A 17735-nucleotide genomic window follows, 5' to 3' on the forward strand; every position below is an offset into this window, starting at 1 on the left:
TGGTATTGCCACATTTGTGATCAACCACAACAAATGGAAACTGTGTATAATAGACAGTGTTGAAATTTGGGGAACTGTCTATTCTCTACTAAAACTTGGTTTGATTTTTATTGCTGCTGAATAGTTTAAGTTTTCCTTTCAATAAATGTTCTGAATTTATGTTAATAGAAAAGGGAAATTGGTGCATTAGTTTTCTTTCTGGCACAGTTAAGACCTTCAATAAAGTTACAAAACAGTTGAAAGTTCATGGCCTGCCATATAATTTAGTTATAGAAATTGTAGCTCTGAAAAAACATGTATGATAGATTTTAACCCCAGGAGGTCTTCCTTCTTTAATCCTGTCATTTGTGATTTATTTTAGTCCCATTCCAAAAACTAATGGAAAATAATCTGCAACTGCCAAATAGCAGAAGTTCTCATAATAATCTGTGGGTTTCTTTAGGAATACTAGTGTCACAGACATTGGCATGAGTAATTAGAGTTGACTTAGTTTAGGAAATGTAGTTTTGAATGTTGTAATTGTTTAGAGCAGTGCCTCTGAATCCTGGATATACATTGTAATCACATGGGGTGTTTTAATAAAATGTCCTAGTGGTATCTCCAGAGATTCTGATTAATCTGATCCCAGTATATAGTCAAGGTTGATAAGCACTCAGAGTTGAGAGGTTTTCTGATTCAAATAAAAGGTTCCATAGTGAATATGCTTAATCTGATTATTTAAATGAGAAGTTTTTCTGTTTGTTTAGACGGTGATTTTTTTTTTTTTTTTTTTAAAGTCATCAGCCAAGTGAAATACAACATTTTTGTTAGGGCTGCAAAGAAATGTCTGCTTCTTCCTTTATCCCTTCCTTCTTTTTCTTTCTCTCAGTTGCTTAGAATTTTTAAAAAACAAAATTTTATTTATTTCATTGTTGTTGGGAGTGTACCTTCTTTTCTTGTAAGGCGATAACAGATCTTATTGCACTTATTAGGAGTGTGACCATTTGATGGACAGCTCTGACCTTCCTGAAGCTCCTTTTTTAAATAAACCTTAGGAAGAGGTCTGGTTAAAAGGTCGTAGAAGAAGCAGAGGTGGATAAGGTTTGATGGTCTTCAGCAAAGAAGCCCAAGAATAATGTTTGATCTTGATTTAGAAATAGTAACGAGATTTTATATATACATCATTTTTGCAATAAGCTGCAGAAATTATTTAAAGTAGAGGAAACCAATCATCAAATGATAGACTTTAAATTCAGTGCCAATATTTAATTTATTTTTTAAACCTAGGAAAATTCAACCTTTGTAGTTTTGACATGTCTCCGCTTAAGAAGTAGGGAACCAGATCTCTAAAAGAATTCCTAGGTTCCTGAAGACTCAAGTTTGAGCCTGTTGGTTGTTCATCTAGTTTAAAAGGCAGGAGTTTTCGTGAACACAGCAGCTGGAGTTTCTAGAGTGTATGTTTTCCTTCCATTTATGGTAATAGATGATAAGAGTCTTTGTTTTATTTTGGTTCATTTTGTCCATATAGACTCAGACCTCTTACCTAACTATACATACTCTTAAGAAGATCAGCATTAGTTTGTTTGTTACCTCTAGATCAGTAGCACCCTGGAGAAATTAGAAATGAACAATTTTGAACGTACATTCCATTTTAGTGGACTAGAAAAGAATGACCCAAGCTTTTCATTAAGGGAGCAAGTAACTCAGGAGGAGAAGACTATGTGGCTAAAATGGGAGTGATACTGGGAAGCTAGCCTAGGGATCAAGAGTAACTGACTGCACAAGGTTTATAATAGACTCAGATTGGAGAAGCACTAAGAAAGATAATACTGAAAGTAATGCCTCCACCTTCAAACACAACTCCTTCCTGATTCTCTTGTTCTAAACAGAGCCAAATAAATATGCTAACAAGACAATACTTATCATGTTGAAAGCTGACTATAGCAGCACATAGGTAAAGAATATGGACACCAGTATCAGTTTAGGTTCTGGTTCTGCTGCTTACTAGCTATATGGCTTGCAGTAAATTTATCACTTCCCCTTGACTCAGTTTTTCTGTGTATAAAGTGGATATGCCAGTGTATCTGCCTCATAGGATTTTATATTGATTAAATAATGTGATAATGTGATAATCCATTGTGTGATGCTTACTAAAGTGTCAGTAAACATCCACTGATAGAGCATAAGAGGCAGCAGCTGTGTGGTCACAGTGCATGCCACTCTTTCTCCCATGTACTCCCTAAGAGTGAATAATCTCTTCTGCTGTCACGTTAGAAGGCCAGTTTTAGAATCCATTCCTTTAAAATGCACCTTAACAGAATACCTGAAAGGGCCCTTAGGATCAGCGAGCACTCTTTTTTTTTTTCCTTGTACTATTTTTTTGTTTTTAATTGTAGATACTCACACATCCATATCACGGTGTGTCAACACTATCCACTTTTCCTCCCCAGGTTCCCCATTTCTGTTCTTCCAATTTCTCTGTCCCTTCCTGTCTTCAGTTTTGGGTAGATGTTGCCCTTTTGGTCTGGTATAGTTGATTGCTTTAAGGAGCACATTGTTTCTGGGTGTTATTGTTCATTTCATAGGCCTGTCTATTAATTGGCTGAAAGGTAGCCTCTGGGAGTGTCTTCAATTTCAAGTTAGGACCTTATTTTGTCTCGGGGGTTCCTCCAGCCTCTTTCAGACTAGTAAGTCTGGTCTTATTTATTTATTTATTTTTCCAAATTTGAATTTTGTTATCCTTCTTTTAACCTTTCTCACTGGGACCTTCTATTGTGGTCCTGGTCAGAATGTTCAGGAGTGGTAGCTGGGCACCATTTAGTTCTTCTGGTCTCAGGGTAGAGGAGACTGTTGTTCATGTGGGCCCTTGGATTAATTGCTTCCTTAGTCTTCAGTTTTTTTATTCTCCTTGCTCCATGTGGGAAGAGACCAGTAGTTGTGTCATAGATGGCTACTTGTAAGCTTTTAAGACCCCAGATGCTGCTCACCAAACTCAGATGTAGAAAATTGTATTTATAAGCTGTGTTTTGCTTAATGACCTAGATAATTCCCTGAAACTATGATCCTTAGCTTTCAGGTCCAGTAGTTCAGTGCCAGTGTCTTAGTAGTTTCTGTAACTGTGTGTCCTTTATGTGCTCTATTATGTATATGAGTATACATGCAGCATTTACAAATTTGTGTGTAGAAATATCTGCAACCATAACTATATATTAAAAAACAAAACAAAACATTGCCATCAAGTTGAATCTGACTCATAGTGACCCCTCCTTGGGTTTCCGAGGCGGTATCGCTATGGAAGTAGATTGCCCAGTCTTCCTTCCGAGGAGTAGCTAGTGGATTTGAACCACCAGCCTACTGGTTAGCAGTCAGATGCCTTAGGCACTATACCACCAGAGCTCCCAAAAGTATAGATAGTGCCCTTTTATTCTTAATTTAAGGAGCTCTGGTAGCACAATGCCTAAGGTATCTGACTACTAACCAGAAGGTTGGTAGTTCAAACCCACCAGCCACTCTGTGGAAGCAAGACTGGGCAGTCTACTTCCATAAAGATTTACTGCCTCGGAAACCCAGTGGAGAGGGCTATGAGTCAGAATCAACTTGATGGCAGTGGGTTTGGTTTGGTTTTGGTTTTTATTCTTAATTAAGCTTTTACTTCAAAGGAGATGGATTACTTTTGTGTGTTTAAAATTTTCCTTATTAATTAGTTTAAAATTATTAAATGTTTTGAACTGCAGTGAAAATGATTGTTTAAAGCAAACAGACTGTCTCTGTTAGGAAACAAAGAAACTGTTAACAGTGGTTGCCTCTGGAGCAGGAGTACTAGGTAGAAGTATTAATTACAATGATATTTGACAAGGTATATGTGAGACCTGTAAATTCTGTAGAATACAACAGTCATCTCCTCTAACGTACTTACAGGTTAGTAGAATAATAGTAACAAGAAATGTAGTAACAAGTATCCTAAGGTACCTGGAACTTGAAAAATAGATAGATTCAGATAAACGTTGAAGACACCCTTTGTGATATCCACACTCTCATCATTCTGTTCCTAAATTTTAGGAGCCAAATAGATTTGGATAGAAGGGAATACTTTCGTTTCATTTTGGGCAAGAACAGGTCCTCTGAGTTGGGTTGACATACCACAGTCTCTAATTTAGTGGGTGATCTTAGACAAATTCCTTATCCCGATTTCCTCATTCATCAGTGGATGAAGATGATCAGTCTTGTTCTGACCTGGTATGTGGGACTGCTGCAGGATAAACTGAATTTGTATGAAAATAAACTCAACACTGGGCTCAGTTTTGTTAGAAGATGACTAGAAGGTTAGCTTAAACTCCCAGGTAGGTTTTAGCAAGCTCATGTTAGGTTGGCTTGCATATGAGGAGGTAAGACCAAATAACTATACTTGCTTGTGACCAGTTTATATGGTACTTTTCTTGTGTGTGTATGTTTTACAGTATAAATTTTGAGTCCCTAATTTCAGTTTTAAAACTTATTTTATGTTTTAGAGACTCGATTACTTCTGGCTAATTCCCTCTTTTCTGAAACAGGAAGAAACGTTTAGAAATAAAATAATCTAAATGCCTTTTAGAGTTATCATCCATAAATCTTAGAACATAATCATAATGTTCTTGAATGTGGGACAATACCTGTTTAGCACTTCTAATATCATATTTAATAAAGGTGATTAAATTCTTACGATAGAAGTAAGCTCTAACTTCTGTGCTGTATACTTACTGTTTTAAACATTGAGGCTGCTGCTTGTTGTTGTTATGTGCCTTTGAGTCGGACCCGACTCATAGCGACCCCTCCTTGGATTTCCGAGACAGTATCACTGCAGAAGTAGATTGCCCAACCTTCCTTCCAAGGAGTGGCTGGTGGGTTTGAACCACCAGCCTTCTGGTTGGCAGTCAAGTGCCTTAGCCACTATGCTACCAGAGCTCCCTTGAGGCTGCTAAGTTGTAATGAAACCATAAATACTTTCATTTTAGCAGACTTTATTGTTTGTTGTTGGGTGCCACTGGATTGGTTCCAGCTCCTGGCAACCTTACGTACAACAGAACAAAACACTTGCCTGGTCCTGCGATCCTCCCAATTGTTGTTGTGTTCGAGCCCGTGTTGCAACTACTATGTCAGTCTATCTCCTTGAGAGTCTTCCTCTTTTGGGCTGACCTTTTTTGCTATACATGATGTCCTTCTTCAGGGACTGATCCCTCCTGATCCAAGTCTCACCATCCTCACTTCTGAGGGGCATTCTGGCTGTACTTCTTCCAAGATAGATTTGTTCATTCTTGTGGCAGTGCATGGTATATTCAGTATTCTTTGCCAATACCATAATTCATATGCATCAATTCTTGGGTCTTCCTTATTCATTGTCCAGCGTTCACATGCATATGAGATGATTGAAAATATTGTTGCCTTGGTCAGGCACACTGTACTCCTCAAAGTGACATCTTTGCTTTGGAACACTTTAAAGAGAACTTTTGCAGCAGATTTACCCAATCTGATACATCCTTTGATTTCTTGACTGCTGCTTCAGTGGATATTGATTGTGGATTGTGGATCCAAGTAAAATTAAATCCTTGACAATTTCAATCTTTCCTTCATTTGTCATGATGTTGCATATTGGTCCAACTGTGAGGATTTTTGTTTCCTTTATGTTGAGGTGTAATCCATACTGAAGACTATGTTCTTTGATCTTCTTCAATAAATGCTTCAAGTCCCCTTAACTTTTCAGCAAGCAAGGTTGTGTCATTAGCATATTGCAAATCCTAGTGCTGCATCCATGTTCATATAGTCCAACTTCTCAGATCATTTGCTCAGCCTACAGACTGAATAAATATAGTAAAAGGATACAACCCTGACACACACCTTTACTGATTTTTGACCGCTCTGTATCTCCTTGTTCTGTTAGGATAACTGCCTCTTAATCTAACTAAATGAAACTTATGATCTTGATTGGATCCTGAGCAAAAAAAAAAAAAAAAAAATTTTGTTTGTTTGTCATAAAGTCCATTATTTGAGTCCAAAATTTGAGTAAGGTCAATAGATTTTATAATAGTACTGTATCTGTATTGATTTCCTGGTTTGATAATTGTATTATCTTTGTGCAGGATAATATTTTGAGTATTAAGTAATACACTCTCAAGTATTTAAGGTTAAAGGATTAATATATCTACCACTTCCAAACAAAGTAGAAAAAAATAATATGGAGGGTGGGAGGAGAAGAGAGGGAACAGAGAAATGGATAGACAGGTGTTAGATAGGTGGAGACAAGTACTGATTTGGGTAAAGAGAAGAGCAATGTACCAAATGTGAGTGATCAACACAGTGGCATTGAGGAAGAGGAAGACAGAGAGAGGTGCATGGGAGGTACAGACAACAAAGATGAACCCTTTTGCACATATAGTACTCCGTTGTCAGTAAAGGCAAACATGGGTATACGGGTGGATAGATAGGTAGACAGGCTGAAGTATTAGGTATGTCTATGCAGGGGGGAGTGTGCCCAAGGCCATGTATAGGGTTGGCAGACAGTGTTTCTACAGGTGTATTAGTATATTCTGTAAGAATTCCCAGGTATGTAGTAGAGCTGACTAGGGACAAGGTTGAAGTCACTTCTTGGCCACAGTAGGCTTGGGACCATAGTCTCAGGGAACATCAAACTCAATTGGCATACCATACTACACAGAAAAACATTGTTCCACATCCTACTTCGGCATGTGGTGACTGGGATCTTAAAAGCTTGCAAGGGGCCGTTCAACTATGGATCTCTCCTCATCCTGAGCCAAGAAGAATGAAGGAAAACAAAGACGCATGAAAACAATTAGTCCAAGCGACTGGTACACCATGCGGTCCTCTATGAGACCAGAAGAACTAGATGGTGCCCAACTACCACTGTCACCCACTCGGAGGGGGAATCTATGTAGGAGATCCTGGATAGAGTGGGAGAACAATGTGAAACAAAACTCCAAATCATTAAAAAAAAAAAAGAGAGAGACCAGGTTGCTGGTCTGATGAAGCCTGATAGAACCAATGAGACTGTGGCCCCAGCTGCCCTTCAGGTCTGGAATTGAACCCTCTTTTGTGGCTTCTGGCCAAAAAAAGTCAGGCATATGAGCTGAGCATTTCCGTTAGGTAGATACACTCCTTGGAGAGATCAATCATGGGAGAATAGAAGGGCTATATATGCATGCACAGGGAGACAGCTCAGTGGACAGGAGTGCATGGGAGGGAAGGACACAAGGAAGAAGTAACTCTTGGGAGGAAGTGAGAGAGGAGCTGTTGCACTGTGGGAAATTGCAGTCAATGTCATGAGACAGAATGTATGTGAGCCGCTGTATAGAAAGTGAATTCGCTCTGTAAACTTTCACCCAAATCACAATACAAATTTTTTGAAAAATATTAATATGGAAAGAATGATAAAACAGTATGATTAAATGTGAACATTGAATATGGGTAGAGGATATATAGGAATTCTTTGTACTTTTTCTTTGTTTTGGCAACTTTTCTAAGATCTGAAATAATTTGAAAACAAAAAGCAAACTGAGATAGTAACTACTGGAGTTTGCCATAAATTAACTGATTTTTTAGCAGATTGTTTAAAAACCCTCTCTAAGTTAGTTGGTTCATTTATAAAATGAGAAGTGTGGACTCATTTTAAGGGTCCTTTCAGATTTAAAATTCCATGATTATATAAGTATATTTTAATAGTAATAATAGTGTTATTATAAACTAATAATTTATAAAGGGCCCTGGTGGTACAGTGGTTAAAGCACTCAATTTCCATCCAAAAGGTCAGCAGTTCAAACCCGCTAGCCACTCCAAGAGAGAAAGATATAGTAGTCTGCTTCTGTAAAGATTTATTACCTTGGAAACTCTATGGGCCAGTTCTCTGTCCTATAGGATAGCTATGAGTCAGAATCAACTCAGCAGTGGGTTCAGATTTTGCTGGGTTAATAATTTATAGGCTTACTATAGCATGCTTGAAAAGGATAATAACAGAAAATGAAAGTTAATTTCTCTACTTCAATCAAAAACTGTTGTTAATCAAATTTTCTATGTCAAGTGACAGTTTAATGTTTATTGAGCTCAAAAATTATATATTTTTTTCTGTCAAAGAAGCTTTGAGATTTTATTTAATTGTGCAGTTTGTTTGTTGGTCACTTTTTGGTTTGTAATTAATGATTTTTTTCAATTTATATAACTGTAGTTTAAAAAGGTACATTTACAGGATTTTTTAACAAAAGCTTGGTTATTAAGACAAAGAATAAAGTTTATTCAGTCTTAATAGATAACATTCTTCTCCACCACAGAAGGATTATCAAGATAAAAGTAGCTGATGATATGTAAGCCAAATTGATGTTCAATATAAAATAATTTTGTTTGTCATCATGAAATATAATACTCAGTTAATCTTTTTATTTCTTTTATTCCACCCCTCCCAGCTTGGTGATCCAGCTATTTTTCCTGCTGTAATTGTGGAACATGTTCCTGGTGCCGATATTCTCAATAGTTACGCTGGTCTAGCCTGTGTGGAAGAGCCTAATGACATGATTACTGAGAGCTCACTGGATGTTGCTGAAGAAGAAATCATAGATGATGATGATGATGACATCACTCTTACAGGTGCGTGTGTCTCCAGTAGACTTTACTGCAGGACAGCTTTAGGCAGTGTACCAGGCCTGTGGTTTCTGGAGTACAAAAAGTCTCTGACCTTTGAGTAATTTTGAGTGACTTCATTACCTGCAGAGGCTAGAGACCTGCAGGGAGAAGGAAATTATTTTTTTCTATCTCATTTGCCTATGTTTCATATTGCTTTATCACCTCCCCTTTCTTGTTACCTAAATATATTGAAATGAACATGACAAAATAGGAGACATGGAAGAAGGACCAAACTTGTTCAGCTGATCAGGTCTTTGCTGAGTACTCCCCATATCCTAGCTCTATATTCCTGATAAGTTGCTTGTAGGGAAATAGATGGGGCTGTTCATTTGGTGTTGCCTCAAGGAGCACAACAGGAGACCATGGCCCAAACTAAGATAAGGTCCTAGTGTTTACAGATTTCTCTTCTGGTTCGCTAAGAACTAGTGGAGTATTTCAAACTTGAAGAGTAGACTAGAGAGGTGTAAAGTATAGCAATAGTAGTATTTTGATCAGTTCAGAAATTGGTACATACATTTATATTTTTGTACATTTACATTTACATATCTTGTCCAGAGACATAGGAGATGTTTGAGAAGATTATGTGAAAATAAAGATTATGTGAATATTTAATCTTAAATTAAAAAGGTTTACCAGGAATAGGCATATTGAAGTGTATTGCCTAAGGCATTTGACTGCTATCCAGAAGGTTGGTAGTTCAAACCCACCAGCCACTCTGTGGAAGGATGTTGGGGCAATCTCCTTCTCTTCTGTAGAGGTTTACTGCCTTGGGAACCTAGTGGGGGTCACTGTGAGTTGGAATCAACTTGATAGCAGTGGGCTTAGTTGTTTTTTTTTTTTTTTTGGTTATAGATTTCAAGGTGGCAAATACTGTGGCTGCCTTGTTCATAGGTTTACCTTAGCATCTAGACCAATGCCTGATTACATAATACTTACTCAGTTAAAAGTTTTTGAATGAATAACTTCCGCTACCAAACATTAAAAATTTTGAAGTTAACAATAACTAGAAAAATGTAATATTTGTGGAAGAATAGTAAGTTGGATTACTAGAACTGTATATAAAGCATAGATAACAGGTTCTGACCTATTGAAGAATTTAATGTATGATATAAACCTACTGCTATCGAGTCGATTCCAACTCATAGTGACCCTCTATTAGCAGTCAAATGCCTTAGGCATTGGACCACCAGAGTTTAATATTTGATATAGGTGACTTTTTAAATTAGAAAGGAAAGGGAGAATGACTAGGTATGTTTGGTAGGAAAGGGAAAGAAAGATTCCCACCTTGTAACAAACAGTGAAATTTTTTTATGTCCAAATCAGTTTAATTAAAAATGAAAATAACAAATGGATAAAACTATTTACAACTATACGTGGTAGATAAAGACCCTAATATCCTTAATGTACAGAGAGCTTTTACACATAAATCAGTAACAGGCTAAAATTAGTAAAAATTTGAATAGGCATGTAATAAGTGAAAAAAATACAAATGCCCACTAAGTATGACCAAGAGGGTTACTTTTTCTAGTCAACAAATAAATGCAGGGTAAAATGAAAATTAACACCATTTTCACTTATCATGTGGGAAAGATAGCCAAAAAAGATAATTGAAAAAAGATGAAAACCACTGTGATATAGACCAAGACACAAAGGGATAGAAATTGGGTTGACATTTCTGTTATGCATAACAGCAAAAGCTCTGAGCCTGGTTTTATTTGTGGATAGTAATGTGAAATTTTATAAATTAGCCTGGGACACACCAAAATAGAGATTGAAAAGACTATGAGTTTCTTTTTCTTACACAATGGGGAAAGCTAGAGCAGCAGTAGGTTTCAGGAATTTATGATGTAGGCTTGCTGTAGCTGTTGTTGTTAATTGGTGCCATCAAGTCATCTCCGACTTGTAGCAACCCTGTGTACAACAGAATGAAACACTCCCTGGTCCTATACCAGCCTCACAGTCTTGCTAAACCTGACCCCATCATTGCAGCCACTGTGTCTGTAAATCCATCTTGTTGAGGGCCTTCCCCTTTTCCACTGATGCTCTAACTTTACCAAGCATGATACCCTTCTGCAGGAAGTGGTCCCTTGTGACAACATGACCAAAGCAGGTTGGACAAAGTCCGGCCATTTTTGCTTCCGAGGAGCATTCTGGCTGCATGTCTTCCAGGACAGATTTGTTAGTTCTTTGGGCAGTTCATGGTACTTTGAGTATTCTTTGCCAACACCACAATTCAAAAGCATCCACTCTTCTTTGGTCTTCCTTATTCATTGTCCAGCTCTCATATGCATATGAGGCGACAGAAAATACCATGGCTTGGGTTGTTGTTGTTGTTGTTGTTATGTGCCGTCGAGTCAAACCTGACTCATAGCGACCCCTCCTTGGGTTTCCAAGGCAGTATCACTACGGAAGTAGGATTGCCCAGCCTTCCTTCCGAGGAGTGGCTGGTGGGTTTGAACCGCCAGCCGTCTGGTTAGCAGGCAAGTGTCTTAGCCATTATGCTACCAGAGCTCCCATGGCTTGGGTTAGGCACACCTTAGTCTTCAAAGGGACATCTTTGCTCTTCAGCACTTTAAAGAGGTCTTTTGCAGCAGATTTTCCTAGTGCAATATGTCATCTGATGTCTTGACTGCTGTTTCAATTGTTGTTAATTGTGGATCCAAGTAATATGAATCTTTGACAACTTCAGTCTTTTCTCCATTATACCATGACGCTGCTTTTTGGTCCAGTTGTGAGCATTTTTGTTTTCTTATGTTGAGATGTAATCCATAATGCAGACTGTAGTCTTCAGTCTAAATCAGTAAGTGCCTCAAGTCATCCTCACTTTCACCAAGCAAAGTTGTGTCATCTGCATATTGCAGGTTGTTAATGAGTCTTCCTTCAGTCCAGATGCTGTGTTCTCTTCACATAGTCCAGCTTCTCAGATTATTCGCTCAGCATACAGATTGAATTAAGTACGGTGAAAGGATACAACCCTGACACAAACCCTTCCTGATACTAAACCATGCAGTATCCCCTTGTTCTGTTCAAATGACAGCCTCTTAGTCTATGTACAAGTTCCTCATGAGCACAATTCATGTTCTTCTCAGTGTTATCCATGATTTGTTATGATCCACGCAGTTGAATGCTTTTGCATAGTCAGTAAAACACAAGTAAACATCTTTCTGTGTTCTTTGATTTCAGCCAACATCCATCTGACATTAGCAGTGATATCCCTCGTTCCATGTCCTCTTCTGAATCCAGCTTGCATTTCTGGAAGTTCCCTGTCAATGTACTTCTGCAACTGTTTTTGAATTATGTTCAGCAGAATTTTAGTTGTGTGTGATATTAATGATACTGTTCGATAATTTCCACATTCTTTGGATCACCTTTTTTGGAATGGGTGCAAATATGGATCTCTTCCAGTCAATTGGCCAGGAAGCTGTCTTCCGAATTACTTGACATAAACAAGTAAGTACCTCCAGCATGGCATCTGTTTGTTGAAACATCTCAATGGGTATTCTGCCAAATCCTGGAGCCTTATTTTTCGCCAATTCCTTCAGTGCATCTTTGACTTACTCCGTCAGTACAGTTGATTCTTGATCATATGCCACCTCCTGAAATAGTTGAACATTGACCAATTCTTTTTTGTGCAGTGACTCACTATGTTTCTTCCATCTTTGATGCTTCTTGCATCATTCAGTGTTTTGCCTATAGAATCTTTTAAGACTGCAACTCGAGGCTTGAGTTTTTTCTTCAGTTCTTTCAGCTTGAGAAATGCCGAATGTCTTCTTTCCTTTTGGTTTTCTAACTCCAGGTCTTTGTACATTTCATTGTAATAGTTGACTTTGTCTTCTTGAGCTGCTCTTTGAAATCTTTTGTTCAGCTCTTCTATGTTGTCATTTCTTCCATTTGCTTTAGCTACTCACCATTCAAGAGCGAGTTTCAGAGTTTCTTCTGACATCATTTTGGTCTTTTTTTTCCTTTCCTGTCTTTTTAATCACTTTTTGCTTTCTTTATGTTTAATGTTCTTGGTATCATCCCACAATTTTTCTGGTTTTCGGTCATTTGTATTCATTGTTTCAAATCTGTTCTTCATATGGTCTCTAAATTCAGGAGGGATATAATCAAGGTCATATTTTGGTTCTGTGGAGTTGTTTTAATTGCCCTCAGCTTCAACTTTAACTTGCATATGAGCAATTGATAGTCTGTGTCACAGTCAGCTGCTGGCCTTGTTTTGGCAGAAAATACTGAGCTTCTCCATCGCCTCTTTCCGTGGATGTAGTCAGTCTGCTTCTTGTGTATTTCATCTGGCAAGGTCCATGTGAATAGCCACTGTTTATGTTGTTTAAAAAAGGTACTTGCAATAAGTAAGTCATTGGTCTTGCAAAATTCTACCACGTGATCTCTAGCATCATTTCTGTCACCAAGGCCATATTTTCCAACTACCAGTGATTCTTTCTTGTTTCCAGGTTTCGCATTCCAGTCACTAGTAATAATCAATACCTCTCAATTTCTGACTGCAGAAGTTGGTAAAAATCTTCAATTTCCTTGTCTTTGGCTTTAGTAGTTGGGACGTAAGCTTGAATAACAGTAGTATTAACTGGTCTTCCTTATAGGCGTATGGGTATTACCCTATTTCTGACAGCATTGTTCTTCAGGATAGATCTTGGAACATTCTTTGTGATGATGAATGCCACGGCATTCCTCTTCAATTTGTCCTTGCTGGCATATTAGATCATAGGATTGCCTGATTCACAATGGCCAAAAACAATCTATTTCAGCTCACTAATGGCTAAGATATCGATCTTTATGCGTTCCATTTCATTTTTGACAACTTCCAATTTTCCTACATTCGTACTTCATACATTCCATGTTCCTGTTATTAATGGATGTTTGCAGCTGTTTCTTCCCATTTTGAGTTGTGTCCCATCAGTAAATGGAGGTCCTGAAAGCTTGACTCTATCCACTTCATTAAGGCTGATTCTAGTTTGAGGAAGCAACTCTTCCCCATTCGTATTATGAGTGCCCTCCAACCTGGAGGGCTCGTCTTGCAGCACTATATCAAACAGTGTTTCAGGGCTATTCATAAAGTTTCCCGATAATATATCAGACAGAATTTCACTACTATTCATAAGGTTTTCACTGGCCAGTTTTTTCTGAAGCAGATGGCCCCTTCTTCCAAGTCTAGTCTTAGCCGAGGAAAATTAAACTGAAATCTGATCAAGTCTTTAGAGTTTAGAAGAAATACAGAAAATTGTTAAACTATGCAGTGAGAATACAAGTTACAAAATCTAGACTGTGGAAAATGCTACAGGACAAACAGCCTAATTTCTTCAGCATATATTTACAGGAGAAAAAGGAGAGCAAATGGAAGGTGACATAGAAATGAAAAGAAACTTAAGAATCTTATCAGTTAGTTGAAATGTGATGAACTTATTATTTAGATCCAGATTCAAACAAGACACTGTCAAGACATCCCTTCTTCCTACCACTCCCCTTCACATAAACATGCACACTGCTGCCACCATTTATGACAACTGAAACAGTTGGAGATTTGAACATTGATTGGCTACTTGGTATTAAAGAAATTCTGATTTTTAGATGTTTCTGTTTTCAAAACAGAGATTTTACTTTTTAGAGATACTCTGTGAAGTAGTACTGAAATATTAAGATGTTTAGTGTTTGTATCAAAATAATATGAAGGTTGGGTGTGCATCCACCATATATCTGTCCATCTGTCAGTTTGTCATACTATGGTGTATTGCATGCTGCTGTGATGCTGGAAGCTTTGCTACTGGTATTTGAAATACCAGCACTATCACCCATGGAAGCAAATTTTAGTGGAGCTTCCAGACTAAGACAGACTAGGAAGAAAAGCCTACTACTGATCTACTTCTGAATATTAGCTAATGAAAACTTTACAGATCACAGAATATTGTCTGATATAGTGCTGGAAGATGAACCCTCTAGGTTTGAAGGAACTTCAAATACATAGTGACTAAAACCATAGACCCAAGCGTAGCATTGGTCATAGGAATTGCACAGGACCAGGCAGCATATCATTCTGTTGTTCATGGGCTTAACATGAGTTGGAGCTGAGTCGATAAACGTAACAATAATAGCAACAGTGGGGAGTGCATGGAGATAGAGACAAAGGAAGATTGACTATATGGGAGAAAAATGTGAAACAAAACTCAAAGTCATAAAAAAAGACCAAGGTTACTGGTCTGATAGAGACTGGTGACCCCCAAGACCAGGCGTCTAGTCATCCTTCGGGTCTGAAATTAAACTCACTCCTGCGGCTTCCAGCCAAACAATAGACAGGCGTATAAGGTGAACATTTACACCGGGTAGGTACATTCCTTACAATAATCAACCATGGGAGACCAAAAGGGCAGTATTTGAATGGGAGATAGCTCAGAGGACAGCAATTCATAGGAAAGAAGTACACAGGAAAAGGGTAACCAGACAGAGGAAGTGGGGTGGGAGCTGTTTCATTACGGGGATTGCAGTCCATAATCTTGCTGTAATTGTTACAAGAATAGCCTATAATATCTTATCATTCATTCAAGAAAACAAGGAAGCTATCAAAAATTACTCAAATCATACCAAAAAGATGAAGACCAAACTTAAAGAACTTCCCCATGGCCCAAAATGGGGCATTTTAGAGCATCATTAAGAGTTAAAATGGCAGTGAATTGGAAGAACATCAAATATGTTAAAATCTAGATATTCATAATGATAGTATAAATAAATAAATAAATAACTCATTGGTCACTTTTGGAAGATACTACCAAAACCAAAGAACCCAACTCACTGCCATCGAGTTGGTCCTGACTCATAGCAACCCCTCCTTGGTTTTCCAAGGTGATACAGAAGTAGATGGCCCAATCTTCCTTCCAAGGAGTGGCTGGAGATTTTGAACCACCAGCCTTCTGGTTAGCAGTCAGATGCCTTAGGCACCATACCACCAGAGCTCCTAAGAAGCCCATTTATTATTCTGAAAATTGGTATATAATAGAAAAAAAAAAATCAATAATCTGCCTTTATTGTATGAATGGTAACTCATTATAATGAGAGTATTGATAAAGGAAAGTTCTTTATAGGAGATGCTAGCTAATAAATGCTGAACAATGATAGAATATCAGTGTTTTAGAATTCTTAATAATGGCTTAATAGTAACTCAAATAACAGCTCTAAGCAGCTGTCATCATTGACTGCTAAAAGCATTAGGACAAGGACTGATGTAGAGTTTTATAAAGGATAGCATTATGACAACACCTTAGCCCACTGCTCCATCTTATTAGTACTGAAAAAAGACAGCCAGATCTCAACTGTCTCCTGAGGTGATGTGATAGAATCAGACAGCACCACCTTTCAGATATTCTTACCAAGAACTTGAATGTGAAACAGATCAAGCTTTTAGATAGTACTACCAGTTTACAGCTCTGGTAGCATAGTGGCTAAAGCACTTGACTGCTAACCAGAAGGCTGGCGGTTCAAACCCACCAGCCACTCCTCAGAAGGAAGGTTGGGCAGTCCTACTTCCGTAGTGATACTGCCTCGGAAACCCAAGGAGGGGTCACTATGAGTCGGGTCTGACTCGACGGCACATAACAACAACAACAACAACCAGTTTACAGGCAGTACACTGAGGGGGAAGGAGGGACAATATGGTAAATGACCACAGAGGGGTAATCAGCAAAATCTAAAAGGTGAAAAAGTGCAGGCAAATGACCTTGTTTCTTCTAAGATAAAAAGGAAAAAAGAGGTAGGAGGGGCAGGAGGAATGAGATTTAAAATATACATCACCAAATGTAGTGGGTGAACTTTGTTTGGACCCTGATTTGAACAAAGAAGAACCCAAGACTTAAAGAAATTTCAGTATTAGCAGAATGTAGAATAATTACTTTTTAAAAGATGTAGTCCAGGCTGTCTGTCCCTTTAACGTTTCATTCTTTTTATTCCCTACTCCTAACATAAAGAGTTTTTCCCTTGGGAAGGCAGTCAGCCAAATAAATCAGTGTATAAAGCAAATCATTTAATCTGCCATTATTATGACAAACTTTAGCAGTTGTACATTTTGTTTTATAGTAGTGTAGATTAGTTGTCTCATTTTCTTTGAAGGCATAATACTTATTCTCGTGTCCTTGTTTCTCCTACTCTTGCTTTAATTGCCCTCTCTTTTCACGGTATTTCAGTACATCTCAAATGACTCAGCCTAAGCTCATGTCTTCAGATGTTGTTGTTGTTGTTGTTATGTGCCGTCCAGTCAGACCTGACTCATAGCAACCCCTCCCTGGGTTTCCAAGGCGGTATAACTAAGAAAGTAGATTGCCCAACCTTCCTTCCAAGGAATGGCTAATGGGTTTGAAGTGCCAGCCTCTGGTTAGCAGTCAAGTGCCATAAGCACTATACTACCAGAGCTCCCTCTCTTCAGATAGCCTTCCTAATTTTCTCTCTTGAATACCTGTAGTCAATCTCCTATATATCACAAAATTAATCACTTAATTATCTTCATGGGCAATGTCTGTGTATGAGTTACCAAATGATAGCACAGAGGTGCTCATTATTATTGCCAGTTGAGAGCTTGGAGTCAAATTGAAGTTTTATGGGTTCTTGGAGTTCTCCCACCTAAGAGAATGTGAAATATCTAAGAAGTATTTAAAATGATAAATGTTATAGTATTTTAATGAAAAGTTAAGCTAAATATCAAAGATGTACATTTTCTTAGATATCTGGTTATATAGTCTTATTAGTGAAAAGAAAAATATGTTTTTTCCTTCTTTGGATTGTATAAGAGTGGGAGAGAGGACAGTGTCGTGATGATCATTTTCATTTTTTTGAGAAAAAGAAAAGAATGCTTTGAGTGCTCCGTTTATATTTTATGTTTTAACTTTGTGTAAAATTAAAAGGCTTATATTCAATTATGTACTGTCAGTCCAGCCATCTGAAAATCAAGATTTCATATCTTCATCCACACTTTAAAAAAGTGTCTGGGCAATGGGCCTATAAGTTCATGTGAATGATCAGAATTCCCAGGTGTATAGTAGAGCTGACAAGGGGCAAGGTTATGGTCATTACTTGGTCACAGCCAGCTACCCAGAGGGACC

General features: G+C 37.9%; 1 protein-coding gene across 1 annotated transcript in view; it reads left to right on the top strand.

Annotated features, from left to right (window-relative positions):
• The window catches only part of ELF1 (E74 like ETS transcription factor 1), an 82740-nt gene that overhangs the window by 33199 nt on the left and 31806 nt on the right, over positions 1–17735 (top strand). Inside the window, exon 2 of the mRNA XM_007948183.1 lies at positions 8424–8604. Coding sequence (XP_007946374.1) covers positions 8424–8604 — 181 coding nt within the window. The remainder of the gene's footprint in view (positions 1–8423; positions 8605–17735) is intronic.

This window comes from Orycteropus afer, unplaced genomic scaffold, assembly GCF_000298275.1.
Source record: "Orycteropus afer afer isolate SDZICR_OR568_19922 unplaced genomic scaffold, OryAfe1.0 scaffold00207, whole genome shotgun sequence".
NCBI lineage: Eukaryota > Metazoa > Chordata > Mammalia > Tubulidentata > Orycteropodidae > Orycteropus > Orycteropus afer.